This window comes from Nelumbo lutea, chromosome 3, assembly GCF_056320005.1.
Source record: "Nelumbo lutea isolate HS-2025 chromosome 3, American lotus-T2T, whole genome shotgun sequence".
In the NCBI taxonomy this organism is placed as follows: Eukaryota; Viridiplantae; Streptophyta; class Magnoliopsida; order Proteales; family Nelumbonaceae; genus Nelumbo; species Nelumbo lutea.
In genome coordinates, this window is record NC_142686.1 from 4,309,791 (window position 1) to 4,331,335 (window position 21,545).

Sequence of the window (21,545 nt, forward strand, 5' to 3'; positions counted from 1 at the left end):
GAAACATAAAAAAAGTACCGACACATGCTGATACATCCTACCGGCATATTGGCCCGTATTGATATTTAGAACATTGGTTTAAAAAGAATACAAATGCAAATATGTAAAGTATAAAACCTTGTATTTTATATTGTTTTATATATATTTATATTATACATATTTACATTTGTATTGTTTCGAAACTGAGGCTAAATTGCCGTAATATGTGCAGACCCAAAGACCTATGGAATTGTTGCTAGGTAGAACATAGAACTAAAAGTAGCAATTCAGCAATTAAAATGAAACGTGAATAGCCGCTCCGTTAGCAGCGCCTTGTTAAATTGTGTTGCTCTACGGAGTGGGATTGGTAGTTATATGATCAAGAATTGAAAGCTGTACAATCTCCACTAATTTTTCTCTGCACATCTCTCTTCGCTTCACTAGAGGTATAAATCAGGCTATGCCGCCTGTGGTCTAGCACGATTTTGAGTCAATCCGGCTCAATGGTTCATGGGCCGTATGAGTTATTGTACAATTATATGGGCTGTGCTGGGCCGGCCCACACTGTCATGCCATGTCGCCCATGGTGTTGCTCAAACTAATGCATGCCCGACCTTTTTTTTTATCTAATTTTATTAGGACTGGTGTTGCTCAAAAATCCAGTCCAAAGGCTGCAGATTTGATCACTTCAAAATTCAAATTAATTGTGCATCCTTGTTACCTCACCTACTATTCAAAATAGCTGTTTCTCTCATTGATTTCGTATCTATACTTTCTTACTTCCTCACCATTTGTTTTTTCTTTCTGTCAATCTTATATTAGATTTAAATCACATCAATAGTCAATAGTCAATACCCTCTACTCTAATTGTTGGTCAAGTAAATTATGCGAACAGGAAGAAAACATCAACAAACCTAAAACGCTGACAAAACAAACATAGATAATTAGAGAATGTTCGTTGGGCATTTACCTCCAATGGATTCTAGTCCACTTGGCATGAGTTCTGATGGGCTCGCCAAATCGCGCCCACAGCCCAATTCACAGGAGGGATGGGCCGTGGGGCGCGCTATGCGGAGAGCCCATCCCTTCTCACTTAGCGTGGGCTGCCCAAATTTCATGGATTTAAAATGATTAAACTGGCCTCCGAGTCCAAATCCTCATAAAAATAGAATTTCTGATTATTCGATCTTGGTTCGTGAGTTTAATTGAGCTTATAATAAAATATTAAATTTTAACTTATTTTTATTTATAATTTAAATAAATATTAATTTTTTATATTAATGTATTTATAATTTTTAATATTAATTTATTTATAATCAACTCTAGTTGCGCAAAGTTTGAATGGCTTGCAAGTATCAAGCTAAATTTAGTTTCAAGCGTCAAGTTTTTGAGTCAAGTCAACTGGAATAACTGTACCCAACAACTCGACTCAGCTCAATTACAGCCCTAGGATCTCTTAAATTGGACCATCTGATGGCTTAAGTCCTAGGTTACACAAACCTTAGACTAATAATAATAATAATAATAATAATAATAATAATAATAATAATAATGCTATCTATTTGGGCTTAAATACATGGCACGTCCAATCAAAGAAAAGTTGAGTTAAAAGAAGATATGACCAATCAAAACCCTTTACTAAAATAAAAAATCATGCAAACGCCCTGAGAGTGAGAGCACAACAGTCAACAGAGAATAACATCTAATCGTAGATTGAGAATATCAATTAATGAATTTGGAATCATAAATGGCTGGAGATAAATTGATGCGCAACGGGCTGGGCAACCATCTCAGGACTGAACATGTATATGCATAAGGTGTGGGTCCACACGGACCCTATGTGCGTTTTCTTTTGTGTTAGGACTTCGGGTTTGTTTCATTTCAGAAGTGTTGGGGCCTTTCTTTTATTTTAAATTTAATATTTCACTGTGAAACTGAAACAGTTTTACGTGAAGTTGATTTCCACTTTGAGCATCTTCAAGTCCTCAACATTGTATACATAAGTATATATTGTATCAAGTACCGATTCGATACAAGCATCGATCGGTTTCAAAACAACCCGAAGCTTTATTTGAAAAGAATAATAGTAGCTTCAACCAGCAGCATCTTATTCATCGATGTCTTCCCATTGCAAAGCCAGCTGCAGAGTATCATCATCATCATCATCATCTAGCAGGATTGAAAGATGCACAGTCTTTCCTGATCTCTCCTTCTGTACCTGTCTTCACACCCACTCTTCCCAACTTTGTCATAGCTGTTTTAAAGGCTTCGTTAAAATTGTTAGGATTCGAAGCAAAATCATTGACGGTAGGCCGTGACGCAGGGTCTGTGAAGAGCACCTGATCAGAAGTGAAGAGGCCCTTTCCTGTAAGCAAATTCTGGTAATATACATTGTCGAATACTACTGGGGTTAAAGGGTCCATGTTAACAGCCACACTGGGGTCTACATTCTGAGGACAAGATAACATGAGTTCCGAAGCGTAGTTTGAGTCCATGGAAGGGTCAACTGGGGAAGATGGGGTAAAGGAGTAGAGCCTGTTTGCGAATTGTTTGCAGTGGGAGAAGCCAACCGTATGAGCACCAGAGAGCGCGATCATGTCAATCTGGCTGAGATTGTTGCTACTGAAGATGGAGTTGAGTTGGTCGAGATGGAATTTGGCTTCTGGTAGGTTTCCGGCTACTCGTGATTTCTGGGAAACAAGACCATCACGACGTCCCAGTTCTACTTGGTAACGTGGTCCTCCAGCCTGCAGATTCGTTTATTAATTTCAGGGAATAATTAGAAAGGACGACGAATGTGAGTTGTTGACTGCTATATATGCTACCAGAGAGTAGGTTGATCGAGTGAGGTAAAAACAAGGTAGCTAGTTCACAACTTCTGATTAATTAATTACCTGGAATACAACATCTCTGGTGGCAAGGGCTAGGATGTCAGCACAAGAGACTACACCTGGGCATTCCTTTTCTACTGCTTGCTTTGCCCTGACAACGGTGTCGAAGCCATCTCCTGCAAGGGACAAATTATCTTCTGCATCCTTCTCTGCATCTCCATTGGCTGAGGCGATCAACACCGAGGCATCACAACCCTGCCAATTCCCCCAATAATTAAAAATCACTCAACTGGTTGTTTCATCTATCTTTGAAGATCGATGCATGTCAAATGAAACTTTGATCTAAAACAGACCTGACCTCCTTACAACTTTCATACACAGCTTTTGCATGCCTTGCTTAATTAATTGACCCATTCATTAAGAATAAACATTAGATGGAGATCTGACGATCGACTTGTTATTGTATACTATTCCACGTTGATATTTGTGACCTATATATTCCTTTGATATTCTTTAACGAGGGGTTGGTATTGTTGGTTCTCTTTAAGTATACAAACAAAGCAGGTTGATGGCTTGACAGATATTTTCTTCTTAATTTGTTTGACTAAGAAGAGGGTGGGTAATGGGTTGGAATTTCCATTTTGACGACCCACTTTTTCTTCAAAGTAGACGCTTCCATTATTACTTCATGAATTAAATAACTATAGAAAAAAGTGGAGCAATCTGCAATCCATTGGGAAAGATCAAGCTTGGGTGTAGGGATTAACAGGAAAAAGAAATTAAGAAATTGAAGTCCCTACTCGCTCATACATTAATTTTCCCACCTCTCATCCCCATCAAATTGGTTCAGCCTACCATATACACTGTTCCTGCCCTTCTATTAGAATGTCTTTAATTCTCCACTGGGTTCTAAAAGCCAAAGCCTAAGTAATGACAGATTATTAGTTTAAAATAACTAATATTTGGTAACTAACTAGCTAACAAATCTATTTCTACGATGACCAGTAGTAATTAAAGAGCCTAAGTAATGCATGAGGAGGATAGCATATATAATCGGTTCAAATAATTGCCATTTTATCGGACAAAAAGTGAACTGAAATTCATTTGTTTCAACAAACAATTCATGCTTTTAAAACCATCAAAATAATATCAAATCACCACAATGAAAATATACAATCAGAAGCATGTTGGGTTGCTGATCAAGACACAGCAACGCTAGTTTTATACTAAAAAATTGATAATTAAGGAACCAGCTGAACCAAAAGTCAATTGAGGATGAATGGATGGAATATGGATGAATATCATATATTATGTATATGTGTACTTGTATATCCCTACCTCGACGAAGCAGTCGTGGAAGAAGAGACGGAGAGTGGCCGGAATAGTAACATTTGTCTGCTTTATTTTCGTCCTGACTGTCTCGCTAACAATATCTTCGACCTTTGGACAGGTAGAGCCATAGAAATTCTCCACTAATTGTCCTTCTCCTCTCGCCATCATCATCAACACCAACAATATCAGATATAACCATCTTCTGGTTTCCATTGCTTAAACTCTTAAACCGGCCGGCCGGTGACCTACTACCAACCTCTCCTTCAGTTTTTCTCTATATCGATCCCGTCCCAGTCCATGACTTTCTTATATATACAAGTGGGCAAAAGACTGGTTTTGAAACGGTAAACAAACAAAAAAGAATTAAATAGGGAGAAATAGCGCGTAGAGAAATGGAAATAAATTAATGATAGGAAGACGAAGATTTCTCAGTTCACGCCATTTTATTCCATCCAAATTAAAGGGTGTCTGTATATTTGGTCTAAGGTTGTAGTTCCCACTTCCCAGCAATTAAGTTATATCCTTTGTTAGTGTAATTTCCGTTGTAGGTTTGTAGCTCAGACTTAGAAGTACTCCATCGTTTGCCCACTACTACTTTTGTTGGTCCCACTATTTTTAATCAAGGAGATCATAACCCACCATCATATTTGACCAATTTCATGACATCGATCCTAATTAAGAAAGTTGGTTTATTATTCAAATAATAGGATTTGACAGGTTCTTTTTGCTTATTATTTGGTTGTGTATGAACTGGTTGACTCTTTTAAGTTTATTATTTAATTACTTGGGTTTGGTCAAGGCTTCTGGAGAATCCTTTGCTATCATCAAACAAATTGCCTTTTACTTTATTTATCATGGAGGAGAGGAGGGAGTGGAGAGTGGTTCAACAATATATATATATAATTTAAGCTTCTACTTTTCCCTTCTTCCATTCCCCTTTGGTGAGGGCGTGCAGTCAGCAATGTGTTTTCATAAAGCTGTGACCCACCAGCCTCAGCCTCAGTGGGTCCACATCCAGTTCTATTAATTAGATGATAGTTACCGAATTAAAATGCTAATGCAAAATCTTGATAGGTGAGTTTTAGATTAAAAATGATTGTCAGGAATTAATTACATTGATATTAGTTGAGTAGTCTGGCATTTTGGTGCAAGCCCAACACCTAAATACAGTCATACCGAAAGATCATGTGTAAACTGGACCAAGACTGTTTGATCCATCCGAGTCCAACCCAAAAGATTTTGTGGTTTAAAAGACTGGCTTATTGGTTAAATCGAATCTGTGTGTTTTACAATTACAAATCGTCGGGTCATGAAAGGGAAATGGGGGCAGGTTCAGTTAAGTGAAGCTTGACCTTGTAAAATTAATTAGTGATGTCTAATGGCTCAAACAATAAGTAGGGAAATAGCATGTTTTGAAAACATTAGGTTCAATGATTACATTAACATTTTTGTTAATTACTGCTAGATTTTCTTAACTAATATTATATATAAACTAATGTTAGCTAAAATATAGAATAAAGTCTACATTTGGCAGCTTTGATTTGTTTTCTTTCTTTTATATATATATGGGACTGCTTTAAGTTATCTTTTTCTCCAATAAGCATTGTGACTATTTTGTCCTTCATTTTTTTTTTAATTTTTATGAAAATACTTTTACTAAATTACTCTTATAAAAACATTGTAAAAGCACTTTTATAAAAGTATTTTTACAAAAGCATTTTTACAAAAGTATTTTTATGAAATCACTTTTATAAAAGCACATTTACTAAAGCATTTTTATAAAAGTATTTTTATGAAAGCACTTTTATGAAAGCACTTTTGTAAAAGTACTTTTATGAAAGTATTTTTGTAAAAGTATTTTTATGAAAGTACTTTTGTATAAGTACTTTTATAAAAATACTTTTGTGAAAATATTTTTACGAAAACACTTTTATAAAAACACTTTTATGAAAGCACTTTTATAAAATTCAACTAGGCATAATTTTATAAGTGGTATTTTAATATTCAACTAAAGTTAATTTTAGATGAAAAAAAATGAATAAATGCTTTTGTATAAGCACTTAAAAAAACTGAAATTTTGGACTTAAAAAATAAGCCCTAATTTTTAACATAAATACTTATTCCAAGCTTTTTTCCCAAATGTCAATAAATACTTAATAACCCAAATAAGCACTTATTTTTAAGCACTCCAAACATAGCCTGAGTTCCACATTTTTTAAACTTCTTCAACTTCGGAAATTTAAAACCAAGTTGCAATGATTGAGGTTTCTTCACTTCTTAAAAAAAAAAAAAAAAGCCTAATTTTTCTGTCATGAGTTGAGGGCTGATTGTAATTCTTCTTCTTTTTTTTTATAGGAGATTGTAATTCTTCTTTGAATGACCTGTTCATTACCCAAAAACAAATAAACTTTCAGAAGCCAAATGAAATTTATAATCCCAACTCCGGACTATTTACCAAGTCTAGCTCTTGACAGTGATATTTGTGAATGGAGAGGAAGTGATTTTCTTTCTTCCTGAATTTATGAATATTAATTTTAGTGTGTTAGAACTTGGAATATCCATTAATGGAGTTTGTTGCCACTACACCACCCCCCCCCCCATTTTTATTTATTTTATCCAACTAAAAAAATTATTAAAACAGAACTAACCAGGGTCTGTATAATGTCTTGGGTAGATGAAAATTTCAATTTTGAATTTAAAGGCTGTACCCATAAACGGGTTTGGGCCAATAATTTTCCACGAAGCTATTGGTGTCTGTTAATGAATATTTATTTGCATTAAAATAAAAAGAACAAAATAAAAGTAAGAATGACTGGTTCAATGGTGATGGAAAGAAGAAAAGTCGATGGTGTCTGTTAATGGGTTTATGTATGTTAAAGATGGATGCATAAAAGCTGTTGGAATCTATTCATTAATGGTATGGGAATCAAAAGGACTGCTCTAAGTGAGACCAAATCAGCCCCTATAAAGTCTCACAGCACATTTTCACTATGTATTAGGAATATCTCCTGATGATAATATTATAAATGATGATGTCATCATTCTGAGATGTTTTTCAATACATGCCGAGGATGTACTGTGAAATATTGTAGGAGGCAGTCTTGTGGGGGGCTGATTTGAACTCGCTAAGTGATGTGATTCCATCATAGGTGTTATATTTTCCCCACATGGGCACTGATAGTTTATAAGCAATGTTTGATGAAAAATCTAGAAAACCTAAAGATGTTGTGCTTAAGACACAAAAATGACTTTTTTTAACTATCACACACACTTTAGGAGAGGCAGCCCACCTTTAAATTTTATTAACCATATTTGAAGGGAAAAAGAGAAATAACAGACGAATGTATCAGCTCACCTTCCCCCAAAACCCATGAATATAAAGTTCCCCCTAATTCAGCACCAAGGTTTAAAGTATTAATACAATACTTCTGAAATGAAACATATCTATTTGTGTCTATGGCCATGGATATAAGATATGCACATAGGTATCCCACAAGTTATGCATATTGTGCCAATATGCCTCTATATCATGCCGAATCAATGGATATGGTTCGATACACACAAATATGGAAGCATATCAGTGCTTGGTCTTACAAAAAATGTATATTGACCACTTTTGGATTATTTTTGAACTTTAACAAAAAATGAAAACTGTAATAAATAATGTAAGATTTCAATTTAATACAAAATGAAAGTTATTAAAATAATTTATTTTATCCATATATATATTTTTTATTTTACATATTAGTTATATGCTGAAACTAAAAACATATTTATTATTTAAAAAGGTAGAGAATTATTTATACAAAAATACTAAATAAATAAATAAATTCTCCCAACAAATTAAGAAAAACTGAAAATATAATTATAGAAACTGAAATAAATAATTTAGGATTAAATTTCCCAAAAAAAAATTAATAAAACCTGAAAATTATAAAAATGATTTATTTTATCTACCTTAAATTATGTATATGTTTTATTTTACAATTATATGCTGAAAATAAAAAAAAACATATTTATTATTTGAAAATTAGAGTTATTATTTTATATAAAAATATTAAATAAATATTTTTTTTGAAAAATTTTAACAAAGATTCAAAATTATAAGTGATAATTATTGTATGATGTGTACATGCTTTAGAGTCTCAATATTGTTAATTGAAATGTTTATTTTCATATAACTTATTAAAGTGTGCATTTCTCATTTGTTTATACCTTATTCATATCAGCATTAGATTTTGTATTAGTAATGTATTTATGTGATTTTTATGCATTTCCAAGTGTATTCAAGTATTTCAATATTTTTTATCTGTATCCATACATTTCAAAAAGCATATCCATGTTCATGTCCTTATTTGAGCTATCTGATACTGATACTTCAATCATTTCTTAACCCATCTCATTACAAACTCAACAAAAAAAAGGCCAAACCTACCATCTAATTCTTGATGAAGGCAAGCCAAGATCATCTCGGATTAAGCTTTGAGTATCTATAATTTATATCTATATCTATATTATATACTTAAAGAATTTGAGGGTGTACGGTCACCCCTCAAATGCTCGTGGATTTCAAATATGTGTTATCAAGAAATTCGAAGTTCCCGGGTTTTCTTGCTTTCCACCCAGCAAAACTGAGTTATCTTCGTCAAGTTCGAAGTTCTTGGGAGCGGCAACAATTTCTCCTTCTTCTGCTACTAGGGGATGCGTGAGGTAGGGAAAGAGGTAATTGCCCTTGTGGTTATCGTCATCCTTGCTGCTTTGGTCGTGGTTTCGTTGTTTGTCGCCTACTACCTCAAGGAGTAGTCTGGCTTCCCCTTTCTTTTCTGGCAGTCTGGCATGCGGCGCCAAATTTCGCTCTCTCTCAGTCTACCCCTTTCTCTCTTTTCTTATACGTTACGGCAGATGCAGCTGTGTCTATAGTTCGCCAGTCCCTTTTTTCCCCTCTCTCAGTTTCTTTCATCTCTTTTCACCTTCCACCAACTAGCAAATAGCACTCAAGCAAGGTTCCTGGATTTTCAGCAGAAAACAACTAGAATTAAAATCAATTAAAGTCCAGGGTTTCGAGCAGCAATTGGTTAGAAATGACTAAGGTCTGTAAAGGATAATTATATTAAAAGGGAGGGCTGTCAATTAGCATGGACTTTATTGAACTTCAGTAAGCCCTGCAGTAGTCGATGATTATTGTTTAGGAAAGTAAATCAGTAGTTATTATGAAATATAAGTAATTATTTTGATTAGATATGTTTTAATTGGCCTTCTAACATGGTGTGGAAAGGTTCTTCATGTTGTCTTGATCCAATGATGCTTGGTCTCATCAAGCTTCCTCTCTTGTAATTACTTTTCTTTTGCTCTATATGTTCCTGAAATCTGCATATGACTGTCTGAAGACATGCATCATTTTGTTATTGGGATGTTTATGCACGTTTAGGTAAGGGTGTCAATGGACTCATTTTAGATCGGATTCCGTTCAGTCCAGAATCAATTTAGACGGATTGGATGGACCAACATCCGAAGTACAAATTGAAGACTCTAGGGTGAACTGAAAGCAGAGAACGTCTTATTTTCTCGTTATCTAGTTTGCCGTGCTTAGCACGGGCCTTTCTGTTAGTATATATTAAAAGCATTTGCGGGTGTACGAACAATCCCTACGTTCGACACGTATCCTTCAAAAAGCTCCTTCCCAATCCTAATCCGATTTCAGTGCTTTTATGGGCACTTCCGTAATTTCATCCGTCTTTCTCCCACCCCCAACGGTTATCTTCTCCAATGGCTCTCTGCAACTCAGGCGACATCTGTAATCTCGTCCATCTTCGTTTTAGTTCGTTCTCAAAATACTTCCAGGAAGAAGCTCATCTCTGCAACTCTCTGTTGTGATTCTCTGCTCTGTTCTCAAAAAATTCTGGTTGGTTGCTTCCTCTTTGGGTCTTGTGCCCTCCCGGCAACTTCTTTATTTTATCCTTCAATCCTGCTTCCACCTTGTCCGTCATCCTCCGACTGCATCCATCCATCCATCGTAATAAGATTCATATATAACAAATTACAGTATCCACAAAATCTGCAATAATTAATAAACTAAAAAACTACATTCAGTGGAGAAGCTGCTGCTGCTGCCGGAGCAATGAAGCTGCTAGTGCTGCCCACCACCGATGCCGGCTTGGGCACCCATCCCGTGGCCCGTGCCATAGGCACCCCAGTGCCCATCCCGGAGCCAGTGTCATGATGAGCGCCCCTGTGCCCATTGGGCCCGTGCCATAACCACCCCCACTACCCATTCCACTGGAGCCTGGGCCATAAGCACCTCCGATGCTCGATTGATTTTGTTTTTCAATTTTTATAGTTTCTATAATTTGAAAACAATTTTTTATTTTATTTATAATTTTTTATATGTTTTTGAAATTTCTTTATGTATTTTATTTTTGAAAATATTTGTTTGAATTTTTTCTGTCTAATTATATATATATATATATATATATATATATTATTTTTGTATGAAGATTAATACCTATTAATTTGTTTAACGTTAAATTAGTGACATGGCGACATGAATTTTAGACAATTTCCCTATATATAAATATATATTTATAATATATGATATATTATTTATTAATTAAAATATAATATTTTATATATATTTATAAATTTTAATATATATCTATATATATTTTTTAATATATTATAGAAATTAAAAAATAAAAAAATCGATGAACCGAATCAATAAATCGGTTAATGAACTGATTTCGGTTACCGATTTTTCAAAAACTGATAGTACCGATTCGGTCCAATAAAAAACCCCATAATTCGGTTAACCGAGCCGTGAGCTCCCCTCCATTCAACTCGATCGGTACCCCTTCCTTCTTCCCCTGCAAATCCCCCCATGCAGGCGTCCCCATTGTTTTTACAATGGCAGAAGAGGCCGAGGAGTTCAGCCTTGATTTTTCAACGAAATCCACTATTTTCTTGTCTGTCTCCACCGGCATTTCTTCCACTTCGTTAATCTCCAACCAAACTCCTTGGGAAACCTTCCGCCTCTGCTTCTCGGGTTGACTCTTATCTTCTTCGCTTCCACTCTTGTCCGAGAGCTTCTGTTGGAAGTTCGACAAAGCTGCAATGATGATGATTATAAAATTGAAGACGACAAAGAGATAAGGACGAGCCAACCAACTCTGGAACGAGGGAGCATCGAGATCGTCGTATGGAAACTGTTTTTGGCCGACGAGTACTGAAATGAATTGGCCATTGCTTCACAAATTGAAGATGGTAAAAGAGGATTTCTGGAAGTGAAACCCTAAATAACACAAAAAGAACTATAAAGAGCAAAGATCCTAACATTTGAAAACCATAAAAGAACACACTATAGAAGAACAAAGACTACAGCTAGATATGCTAGATTCTTTTTGCTTGAAATAGTTGTTCGTGCTCTATTTTGGTTGATCAATTTAATTTTAGCGTAAAAATAATGATCAAGTGATCCAAAAGTATCATAGAGTTGAACCCTGAAACCATATTAGATAAACAAGTTTTGTCATCCTGAATTGGTCAATAATTAATAACCATCTATATATGTTTTTACGTTTTTCTTTAATTGTAAAAAATTGTTTGCACATTTGACATGTTGCATGAGTTTATTATTAAGCCATCTCCAAGTTTATTGGTATTTTAAACGTTAAAGGGCTCTCTCCTGTATCCATTCTTTAACAAGTATGAATAAATTCAGTTATTTATCCCAAAAGAATGAGGTAGCACAAAATTAGTGTAAATTTATGATGTTAGATTTTTAATTGAAAATTGTATTAACTTTCTCCTTCATTTTTCGTCTCCCAATTAGTCAATAAAGAATTGTTCAAAATTGTTTCCTTGTCTTCCTCCCTTTCTGCCAGTGATCTAATAACTCAGGCTAGCTATTATAGATGTTAAGGGAACCATCATCGATACCAGCATTTGCAAGGGAGTCACCTAGTTTATTAGCTTCTCTGAACATGTGTTGAAAACTTACATCCAAACCTCTGCATATTACTCTAATTTAAGCAAACAGTAGTGGATGATCAAGAAGAGTTGCATTTTTCATTAGCCACAAAAATGACTTCTCAATGAAGCTTCATTTAATAACTTTTTCTAAGTGATTTGGCGAAAGTGAGTAGGTGTTTGGAACTAAAGCAGTTTCTTCACATTTGAAATCTGATTTTCAGAAAATGTTTAATATTTGGTTATATATATATATATATATATATATATTTTGAAAAACGTTTACTCAGACCATACCTTAAAAATCAGGAAAGTGTGATATGAGATTTTTCTACCATTGCTACCAACAGTATGCCGACATGGCATTGAAAAAATGCCTATGTGGCAGAAACAGCAATGATATCAAATAGAAAAAATATATTTTTTTTCGAAAAAAATGGCATATCAGTGTACCACAATTTTTTCAAAAAACGCCTTTCAAAAAAAGAACTGATTCCAAACACTGGCTAAATCAATCAAAACTTAAACCCTCCCAACACACACCCTTAGATTTTAGGCCATCATAATCTCACCAAGCCCTGTGCATTACACGTTTACATTCATGCACATGAGATCACACGTGTAATAGGATATTGGGCACAGAGTGAAGGCAAGTGCAGCACCAACAATAAGAGCAGATCCGAAACTCTTTTATCAGCAGCAATTAGATGCATCAGTTGTGGAACCTTAAACGTTGCTGCACACATGGCGCCCAAACAATCATACCATCTATCAGATTCATGGTGGCAATTTCACCACTAAATTTTTTGTGAAAGCTTTTACAGCTATTATCATCAATTAAACAAAATTCTGGTATAAATAATAAAAAATAGGGTAAATTATGGATAGGTATATTGTACTTCAGGGGTGGTGACGGACACTCTGAATTTTCAATTACAATACTTGAGTATTCTAAGCATTCAAAAATAGACACATATGTTCATCTCTTGGTATTCCGTCAGTTAAACAATACATAATGCCAAAAATATTTTTCTCGTGTATTTCTAAGGTCATTCTTACGTAACTGAATATCTCCCCATTACGATATTCTCACATGGATGGCAAATAACATATATAAATTTTTCGGCGATGGTATTCTCTAGTGATGATTTTATTCTATTGAATGATCTCAAAAATTTATAAGAAATGTGTTTTTGACATTATGCAATATTTAACTAACTGAATACTAACAGATTGACCCAAGTGTCTATTTTTAAGAATTTGGATGCTCAAGTATTGCAATTGAAATTTCAGAATGCGCATCTGTCACTACCCCAAATACAGGGTACCTATCTGTAATTTTATCCAAAAAAACCATGCAATACAGACACTTATACAATAAACTACATTGGCAATAAAAATCTACCACTGACAAAAGTATCTCCTGCACTTCCAAGGTGCCAACCAGCTGGTTGGTAAGGTCTCTTGGTAGCGTAGAGTTGGGGGAGGGATACCCTGTTGTGTAGCCCATGGTTTTATAAGGCAGTTGAGGTGAGGCAGCCAAATATCGCCTGACCTTGGTATCCTCAGTCTCAGCTCAAGGGGCGTAAGCCTCAGTTTTAGTGAGGTATAAGCCTTTGGGTTTACATGAGGCAGTAACTTCAAGTTAAAAAGGTTTTGGGTGGAGAAAACTTGATTTCATGATGACTAATTTTAGAAAAAATTAAAAGTGAAAACCCCAAAAAATGTGGGTTTCTATTCATCAAAACTGTTATTCCCCCTTTTTTGTTCAACCGAACTCAAGATTTCAAAAAGACTTCTTAGTTCCCACAGACCGAACTCAAGATTCAAGATCAAGAATATTGGAGGGAGAAAGACAAGTCGAATCATGCGTATAGAGTACAGGTCCTCCTCCTCCTCCTCTTTTTTCTTCTTCTTGAATCGTGCATACTGCATACTGCATATAGATCCTCCATCGCCTCCTCCTCCTTCTCCTATATGAATCCAGATTCAATATTAAAATGCATTTCAATATTTCCTAAACTGAAATGCATTCCAAAAATATATTGAATCTGGATCAATATTAATTTATTATATTGTTAATTTATTATTTACTTATTTATTAATTTGTTATTTCAATGAGCATGATAAGTGCTGTAATGATACATGTTGCATACAATGAACATGATATTGTTCTTTATTAATTTGACTACAGATTTTCTATTCTCATTTGAATGTTTACCTTTTTTTGTTGATTTATCCTTGAATTATTTTTTATACAAATTTTGGCATGTTTAACTTGATTGAACAATCGGCAATTGTTGAATCATACATTAAGTCTCAAACAATTATATAAACTTTCAATTATTTATTTTTTCATAGTTTTTAATTTGAGGCTTACGCCTCGCCTCTTTAGCACCCAACCGCCTTGACTCCGCCTTTAGGCTTTCAAAACCTTGGTGTAGCCCTTCGAAATGAAAAAAAAAATCCAAACTCCCAAAATTAGCCTCATAATGCTTTTATACATTTCTCTTTCCACCAGTTAATTGCTTCAATCGGGCCACACCACCTTTTAAATGAACCGACCCAAGATGAGAGAGAAGTGACCCTTTTGGATGTGACCGTAAGAATTCCGATAATGTCTATCTGCTCCCTATTGGGTAAGGGCCCATTTGGGAGGATGTTCGGAACGCGGTTTTTGGCATTTCAAATTGAGCCCACAGAGGATTTATTTCGAATGCCATAATCATAACGAAGCTACTCTGTATAATTTCAGATACATGGGTGTTCAACCAAAACAGCTCAACTAATGCAGGTCGCACCAAATACAAAAAACTGTCCTAAACGGGGCCTAAGTATCATTATCAACGTTGCCTTCATCTTGGGTTTGAAGTTGGTTCTCATTTAAGCAATTTTAATGAGTGGTCATGAACACGAATGATCCTGAATAGGGCTTGAATAGTTCATTTTCAGCCCATTTACACCCCAAGCCCATGAACGGATGTCAATCTCCCTCATGAGGTGCGACGTTTTGCCGATATGGTCCAGCTCCAGCATTATTGTAATTGGTTTAATCGTGACCGATGAATTGTGCCCGAATGTTATTAGCATGCTAATGTATTATTATTATGTATGGATAAGAAGAGATTCATGGCCATCATGGGTAGGGTGGGTATATTAAATATTAATCGGCCCAACAAAGAATGTTATGGTACGGACGTATGGTGCTTGGAATTTTGAAATCAAAATGTGATGTCATCATTATCGACCGTTACATCCATGATCCATCCTCTCTTCTTGTATTTAATTTAGGTGCCTGCTGGGTCCCACCCAGACATGGGACTTGTTGACTCTCTACTTCCCCAGTCTATCTACTTGACCTGCGTCCTTTATCTCCACAGTGGCACTGTGTTAAAGAAAATGGAGGTTCAAATCAAACATAGGGCAACGTGGCCTTGTTAGAGCCACAGAGATAAGTATCCTTCTCAAGTTTACAAAACGGGGATCCGAGTCCGACTTGGCCCTCTTACCGACACGAAGCATCCAGAATGGGTTGAACTTGAAAATGGGGTGTGGAGCATTTCGGCTTTTGGGGTCGTGTTGGGTTTTTGTCAAAATTTGAATGCACCTGGACCGAAGGCCCAACTCTGAATTCGTGTAAAATGCTAACGCCAATTGGAATTGCACATTTGCACCCTACCCCTAGGATCAATTCAGGCTTTGTTTGGTTCTGATATAAAAATAAGAGAACAACTGAAAATTGAAGGAAAGATTATTTAAGAAAAAACAACTTTCCAATTTCCATCAACAATTATTTAAAAAACAATGAAATTTCATTTAACATTTTTTTTTATTTCTCTCTTATTTTTCTGTCCAACCAAAGTCCAAAGACAGCTTGAAAGAATGTAGAAAGTAGAAGACTATAAGTTGAAAGGAGAAAAAAGACAAGACAAAAATAATTTTTGTTGGTAGAAAGACAGAATATAATTTCGGGTTGCACCGGCCGATATATATACTCCGATCCAAATTTAAAATTTAAAATTTAAATCGAGGCTGTAGTTCGGGTTTTGTTGCAGGGAGACGGATCCAGGCTGTGCGGTCCAAGTTCCAAATTCCAATGACGATGAGAAAGAGATGTGCTTAACTGCGACCATCTACCCTGCACCTGACCCTATTAAAAGTGCCCACCCCACGACGCAGCCTAGCAGTCAGTGAATGGGCTCAACCCTCCCCCATTAAATGCATCTTCGTTGATAAATAATGAAGCTGTTCTTGCTTTTTCTTCACCCTATCCCTCATTCCATTGCAGAAACGGGAGCTGGGTTCATTGTTAAGAAGAGGAAGAGGAAAGAGTTAAAGTGAAGAACCAAAGATGGAGATGGTGATGAGATCTGAATTTGTTCTCTTCTGTTTACTCCTTGCCCCATATCTCTTTGCCTCATCAATCTTCTCAGCTGCAGATTCAGCATCAGATGCTCTGGCACAACAGTGCGCTAATGAGCTTCTTACTAAGCTGTCTCCCTGTTTAGATTACTCCACAGGAAAGGCAGAGTTACCTACAAAAGAATGCTGCACTTCTGTTAGTAGTATGAGGGATCAACACCCAGTTTGTCTGTGTTTCCTTATTCAGCAGACCCACAATGGTCGTCCAGAAGTCAAGCAACTAGGTCTGAAGGAGGATAGGTTGCTTAAGATCTCTGGTACATGCAAGTTGACTAATGCCAGCATTAGCGAATGCCCACGTAAGTCTCTCTCCCTGTTCTCTTGTTCATTTCTTTTTTCCCTGATGATCTTGCAGTTTCTATTTTGCTGCTTGCTGCTACTGTTTGTTGAAAGTATTTACCATAGCCACAGTGAAATAACATGGATGCAGATGAAATACATGATATTACAAAGAGAGTGATTACTTTTGTAGAACACTAACAGTCCTAAGCATATCCTACCCAGGCTCCAGTAGACCCACGAAACTCATCAATCTAAATTGTTTCAATGAGTACAGTGTGTCACCGCTTTGAACAGACAAATCAAAATCCGGCAGAGAGGAAAACCCAGGCAGTTTTCTTTTGGGGGTAGTTTGTTTCTTGTTCTAACTGAAGTATAACCAGGTTTCGATTAATTTTGGGGTTCAGCCTGCAGCCTGAGTGAGATCTCTGATCAGCCTGAGTGGCCCCCGTATTTTTGTATCTGGTTTACTTGTATCATTATGTGCTTATTCAATCTTTTGTTGCGCAGGGCTTCTAAAGTTACCTCGCGATTCTCCAGACAATGCCATCTTCCTCAATTCCACTTCAAATTCTTCGTCGTCGTCTTCTACTTCCTCCTTATCAGGTCTGACTTCTGAGCTTTACTTTATCTTAGCTTTTAGTGCCTCAGCAATAAATTCGATTTAATTTACACTTTTGAATGCGCAGATACTTCCGATACGACTTCTGCAACAACCATGCCCTCGATCGGATTCATGCACGGACCCCAACTTGCAGTTCCTTCTTCTATTGCCTTGGTCATTATTGCCGTCTTCACTGGGTTGCTCCCAACAGGTTACGTTTCCTAACTGTGTCTGTGTGTAGTTCGTTCCAGGCAGGAGCTTGAGGCTGAAGGTGACTCCTGCTACATTTTCTCTTCTTGGTATTCAAAATGAAGGCAGTAGATTTAGTAAGGAATATGATAGTTAGTCGCCAAATATGCTCTCTTTCTTGTCATGTTTAATGAATTTCTATTCTCCTTTGGATTGTTAATGGAGATATCTAGCGATATGTTTGACATTTATCAGGACCCATCTATGGGCCAAGTCCATATTAATTCTCCATACCTACTTTACCAGAGAGAGAGAGAGAGAGAGAGACGGAACTACGGTATGATGGACCAAAAATAACCAGATCACATTGTATACGCATCAATTAGAGATGTTGGGACGTTCGATGGAGGGGAGGGGGTCTTTTCGAAGCTTGTCATCGGAATATTGCTATAATTGATGAATTCGTTTCATCAAATACTAAGGGGGCGTTCGATGTTTCTGTTTTCATTTGTTTTTGGAATTATCACATAAGCAAAACAATCATTCTTGAAATCCGTTTTTTGTTTTCAAATGAAAAAACAAGTTGGTTTTGAAAATAAATTTTAAGTTGATTTTGAAAGACCAGATTAAAACATATTTTTGAAAACAGATTCAATGACATGTTTTCTTTTTCTGTTAGAAAAATAAAATAAAATAAGCAAGAACATGTTTCTTTGTGCTTTTGTTTTAAGAAATAATTTATTTTCAAATAAGATGGTTTGAATTTACTTTTAGAACCGGTAACAAGAAAAACAATTTACGTCCATTGGTGAATAAGTTTGAGAAAATTGATGAATGAGTATCTTTCTCCCATTAATCAAATATACAATGGTCCTACTTATCTAAGTAAAACTTACCACTTCGAGTCTGCTACGTTCCCACATTTATACCCACCGCATGCCTCTTTGAATTGAAAAAAATAAAATCTGTTGTCCTGTGGGCTGACACGTGGGAATAAGTAGTGGATCTCCATCTCTCAGGTGGATATGTAGCTTGAGAGGAAATTTTATAAAACATAATAAAATAATTTTGCCCATTTTTATATTAATTTTTTATAAGCAAAAATATCATTTATTAGTTACCAGGAAATCTTGGAAATAAAAAAAAAACCCGAATAAGTTACAAATATACAAACTGGCCCGGTTGTAAAACGTCTCCTAAATTAATATTGTTCTTAATTCTGTTTTCAATTTGTGTGATGATCCAATTTGGATGAAACTTGAGGCTACGTTTGGTTTGATAGAAAATGAGATAAAACGAATTCCATTATTTGCTAGGTCTATCAAACTTAAAACCAAAAACGTAGCCTGATGGGTTCCAGGCTTCCAGCTTCCGAAATCCGATGCTGCAAATGCAAAATTTTAAAATTTAGTGATAGGCATGAATGCCAGCGTCACGGACTCGGTTATCACTACGCATATACTACCAGTACTCATCCACGTAGACAGAGCTTCGCGCAACAAGTAGCCCAGTGAAAGCATCGCATCCAGCTCAAACATTAACCCCTTGGTGGTGTTGGGAATATACTAGAAATAAATATCAGGACTCAGGAGGCCTTGCACCATGAAGACGAGCATGTTCTCTCGTCCTCCAGAGTTGGGACAGCAGGATAATAAACCCATAGCATGCTTATCACAATTGGATTGATAAAGCATGTAGAGGAATTATTTCGAGAACTAACTCATGACCCACTACATTTATTCTCTTCCCACACATCTTTAGTTCTACGCCCTTAAATTAAAATATGTCGGTTTCAGCATATTAGCATTAATTAGGATTTCAACCATTTTATTCAAACCAACTTTATTGCACAACAAAGGCCTACTTGAGGTTCGGTCTCCATCATTATTAAATATTAATGCCACCTACAAAGAGGAAATATCCAGTCCAGATATGCTCCTTACACCGTCTTCACACAATTTAGGAGTGCCACGTGTTTTTGATTCGTGCCTAAAGAACATATGTGAGATGGACAAATTCATCCCATTGGCACCTCAAAACCCCTAAATTCAATTTCCCCCTGTACATAATTCGTCTCTCTACCACAGCCAATACCTCCTCGTCAACTGCCTTTCTCTCTTCAGAGATGTAAAACAGGCTATATCGGCTTATGGACCGTCTCGGGCCATGCTTCCCTCCTATGAGATAACTTAGGGAATTGGTCCGACATGACCCACGGCCCAAGCCCATGCAAGCCGGTGCCGTATTATATCACAGGCCAAGCCTTGGGCTAGGTCAGGCCGTAGATCGGGTCAAAACTATTTATTTAAAAAAATTTAAAAAAAAAACATAACTTTTTAATTTTATATGAATTTCAATGTATGCAATTGCTTATAAATTAATATAATACAATTGAAAATAATTGTTTGTTTTATTAATATTTTATATACTATATATTATTATATAATTACAATACATATTATATATTATATATTATATTATATATATATATATATATATATAAATAATATATATGGGCTGAGCCACGGGTTGTGGGTGACACAGCCCGGTCAGTTGTGAAGTGTCGACCCGCAGACCTAAAGCCCTAGACCTGGCATGACCCTATTTACACTTCTACCTCTCCCTGGCGGCAATATGAGAACTAGAAAATAAAAAAACAACGCCATGGAAAATCATCGATCGAACTCACAGAAGATTGAATGAGTGAACAATCAAAGCAACAGAGGAAAATGAAAGAGTAAATTGAGAGAGAGATGAATAGGGTGTTCTCAGTGGATGATATTTCCGACCAATTTTGGCCCGCTCAGTCGATGGTGCCGCCGCCACCGCCTACTAATTCATTGATGGTGCAACAAGGGGAGCATTTTAAGATGAACCGAAGCTCCTCCAAGTGGGCTTTTCAGAGGTTTCGTCAAGAGACTTATTCAGTTGTCGCAATTTCTCCACCTTTTTTTGCTACTACGGCTTCTTAGGTTTCTCCACCTTTCTCTTCTCCCAAAACTTCAGAGAGACGAGGAGAGGAAGGCAGTCGACGGGGGATAGGAAGAGAGACGGATTATATTCGAGTGGGAAGGGAGAATACAACATAAAAGTTGAATTTGGGGGTTTTGAAGAGCCAACGGGATGAATCTGTCCGTCGCACATGTATTCTTTAGGCTCTGTTTTGAAGGAATGCAAATACAAATTTGTAAAATATAAAACTTTGTATTTTATATTTTTTTATATATTTATACTATACATATTTATATTTATACTCTTTTCAAACTGAGCCTTATGCACGAGTCAAAAAAACATGTGACACTCTTAAATTGTGTGAGAACAGTTTGAGGAGCCATGATGTGAAGAGCACATCCGGACTCGGTAATATCAAATATGGCTGCTAATGTTGAGAGCCTACAACTGCGAGGGATAGGGTGTAGGCAGAGTAGGAATACTTGTGAATGATCATGAAAAGCCTTTGATTATGATTTTTTTTATTTATTTAGAGGGATACTTGAGAATGATCATCTTAACTATCTCAGTGTCTGGATCACCTAGGACACCTCACACCGATCTCACAGCCCTATGAATAACAACACAAAATATGGAAAATGCTCTTAACATACGGCTGAGACGCATTGTAAGGTTGGTGTGGGGAGTGATTGGTGAGTAGCAAATCTGAACTCGTGTGTTAGACCCAGTTTTGAATGTAAAATCACTAAAAGTTGCCAGTTAGGTGCGTAGAATTTTGAGGCATGACGGTGTCCCTCTCTCCTTGTCATTATCAGGGATCCCAATACAGGGCGGTAATATATTGTGGGTATGGATATTCGAACAGTTTGTGTAGGAGATCGAGAGTGCTTTGCAAACTATTGGCTTTAATGTTTAAGAATGAAAAATTTTAGCAAGGAAGACTTGTATAGTTCTATTACCTTGGGCTTCAATCTTATAATGGTAGGCCTACCGCC

The 21,545-nt window shown here is 36.2% G+C and overlaps 2 protein-coding genes across 2 annotated transcripts; one reads left to right on the forward strand and one right to left on the reverse strand.

Annotated features, from left to right (window-relative positions):
- Positions 1-1,922: 1,922 nt before the first annotated feature.
- LOC148862469 (peroxidase 51-like) lies at positions 1,923-4,683 on the reverse strand. Its single transcript, XM_088979689.1, has 3 exons — positions 4,149-4,683; positions 2,874-3,065; positions 1,923-2,726 (listed from the first exon to the last, which is right to left on the reverse strand). The coding sequence occupies exons 1-3, from the start codon at positions 4,353-4,355 to the stop codon at positions 2,145-2,147; spliced, it is 981 nt and encodes a 326-aa protein (XP_088835815.1). The 5' UTR covers positions 4,356-4,683; the 3' UTR covers positions 1,923-2,144.
- An 11,685-nt stretch (positions 4,684-16,368) lies between these two features.
- On the forward strand, positions 16,369-17,845 carry LOC148862470 (non-specific lipid transfer protein GPI-anchored 1-like). Its single transcript, XM_088975225.1, has 3 exons — positions 16,369-16,825; positions 17,316-17,411; positions 17,495-17,845. Exons 1-3 carry the CDS (start codon positions 16,456-16,458, stop codon positions 17,632-17,634), a joined length of 606 nt encoding a protein of 201 aa, XP_088831351.1. The 5' UTR covers positions 16,369-16,455; the 3' UTR covers positions 17,635-17,845.
- Positions 17,846-21,545: the final 3,700 nt, after the last annotated feature.